This window comes from Cariama cristata, unplaced genomic scaffold (genome assembly GCF_000690535.1).
Source record: "Cariama cristata isolate BGI_N322 unplaced genomic scaffold, ASM69053v1 scaffold30717, whole genome shotgun sequence".
Taxonomy (NCBI): domain Eukaryota; kingdom Metazoa; phylum Chordata; class Aves; order Cariamiformes; family Cariamidae; genus Cariama; species Cariama cristata.
In genome coordinates this window covers 472-2,234 of record NW_009628793.1, presented here as the reverse complement: position 1 = coordinate 2,234, position 1,763 = coordinate 472, and the positions used below count along the sequence as shown (strand labels likewise).

The following is a 1,763-nucleotide window of genomic DNA, read 5'->3' as shown; positions in this document are numbered from 1 at the left end:
CGCTCGGCAGGAACGCAGCGGCTCAGCGAATCCTTTTTTTTTTTTTCTTTAAATTTCTTTTTCCTGAATAAAAGCAAGTTTCTGTTCCAGCCTCTTCTAAAGATCAGATGGAAAAGATTAGAGAAGCCAGAGGAGTGAATGGGGAGCCGGCCGCTGCGCTCTAATCTCCCCCCCTTCTTTTCGGCGATAGGTTTTCGGTAACAATATCCCCCTTTCGCTTTGAGGCGAGAGCTGGCGGCGAGGCCCCTCGGTGTCACGCTGCCGCCGCCACCTCCGTCCCCTCCCACCCAGATGAGCCTGACCCCTCTGCCAAAGCCACCACAGCTGGGGCACAGCTGGATGGGGCAGGGAGATGAGGGGGGGACACACTGCTTACACCATGATGTCCCCAAAACTCAGACTTCTGCTTTTCTATTTTTATTTTAACCCTATTTTGCCCCCCTTTCTCCCTTCCCCGTAGGTCTCCGACCTTTGCCGGTGGCCTCTTTGCCATCTCCAGGTCCTACTTTGAGCACATCGGCTCCTACGACGATCAGATGGAGATCTGGGGGGGCGAGAACGTGGAAATGTCCTTCAGGGTAAGGATGGGTCGGTACCATCTTCAAAGGGCGTCTTCAGGGATGCTCTTTATTTGAGGGGGGGGGGTTGGACCCCCCCTACATCTCAAGCGTTGCCTTCCCGTAGGTCTGGCAATGCGGGGGTCAAGTCGAGATCATCCCTTGCTCCGTCGTGGGTCACGTCTTCCGCTCCAAGAGCCCCCACACCTTCCCCAAGGGCACCCAAGTCATCTCCAGGAACCAGGTCCGCCTGGCCGAGGTCTGGATGGACGACTACAAGGAGATCTTCTACAGGAGGAACCAGCAAGCTGCTCAGATGGCCAGAGAGGTACTGGGCACGCCGGCGGGCTTCTCGTTCTGCCGGGGAGGGGGCCTGATCCTGCTGGGAGCTTAAGCCTGAGCAGAGGGAGGAGGTGGGCTCAGCCTGGAGGTGGGAAGGCAAACACAGGTGGAAAGATGTATCCAAAAAATCCAATTTTTTTTCTATTTGGCCATGATGTTTTCTAGTAAAAAAACATCTATTTATTTTTATTTTACTTTTTTTTTTTTTTAACGTTGTGCTGTGATGCCAAAATGTCCCAGGCCGTTTGGTGAGTGGCCGGAGCCTGAGGGTACCTGCCAGGGGCTGGGGGGGGGGGGGAGGAACGGGGGGGGTTAGCAAGACCCCCCCACCGGTCTCGGTCCTGGGCACACCGTGACGGCCGATGCCAAAGCCGGGAGGACCCCTCAGCTCGGAGCCTCAGCTGGGGGAGGGTTTTTTTGTTTGGTTTTTTTCCTTGCTGGCTCTGGAGGTTAGTTTAATTTTCTCACGTGACTTTGCCGATAGAAGACGTATGGTGACATTACAGACCGGCGCAAGCTGAGGGAGCAGCTCCACTGCAAGAATTTCACCTGGTACCTCCAAACCGTCTACCCGGAGATGTTCGTCCCCGACCTGACTCCAACTTTTTACGGAGCCGTAAGTACCGGAGTGCCTGGAGCATCCCGCTGGGCTCAGTCCTTGGCTAGAAATAGCAACGGCAGTAAAAGCCCCAAAAGGTTGGGTTTGGGGATTTTTACATTTAAACCGACGTGCCGGGTTGGGTGCGGCCAGTGCGGTCACCACGTCCGTCACCGGCTGGTGGGGCCGGTTCGGGCTCTGGCTGACGGCGAAGGAGCTGGAATCCGGCAGAGCTGGTTTGGGACGAGTTACGGGGTTGGGGACCC

At 55.9% G+C, this 1,763-nt stretch overlaps 1 protein-coding gene across 1 annotated transcript in view; it reads left to right on the top strand.

Moving 5' to 3' along the window:
* GALNT6 (polypeptide N-acetylgalactosaminyltransferase 6) overlaps window positions 1-1,515 on the top strand; it is a gene marked incomplete at both ends in the record, with an annotated part of 2,922 nt that extends 1,407 nt beyond the window's left edge. The window contains 3 exons of the mRNA XM_009704946.1: window positions 461-578; window positions 685-885; window positions 1,384-1,515. Coding sequence (XP_009703248.1) covers window positions 461-578; window positions 685-885; window positions 1,384-1,515 — 451 coding nt within the window. The remainder of the gene's footprint in view (window positions 1-460; window positions 579-684; window positions 886-1,383) is intronic.
* Between the last annotated feature and the right edge of the window lie 248 nt (window positions 1,516-1,763).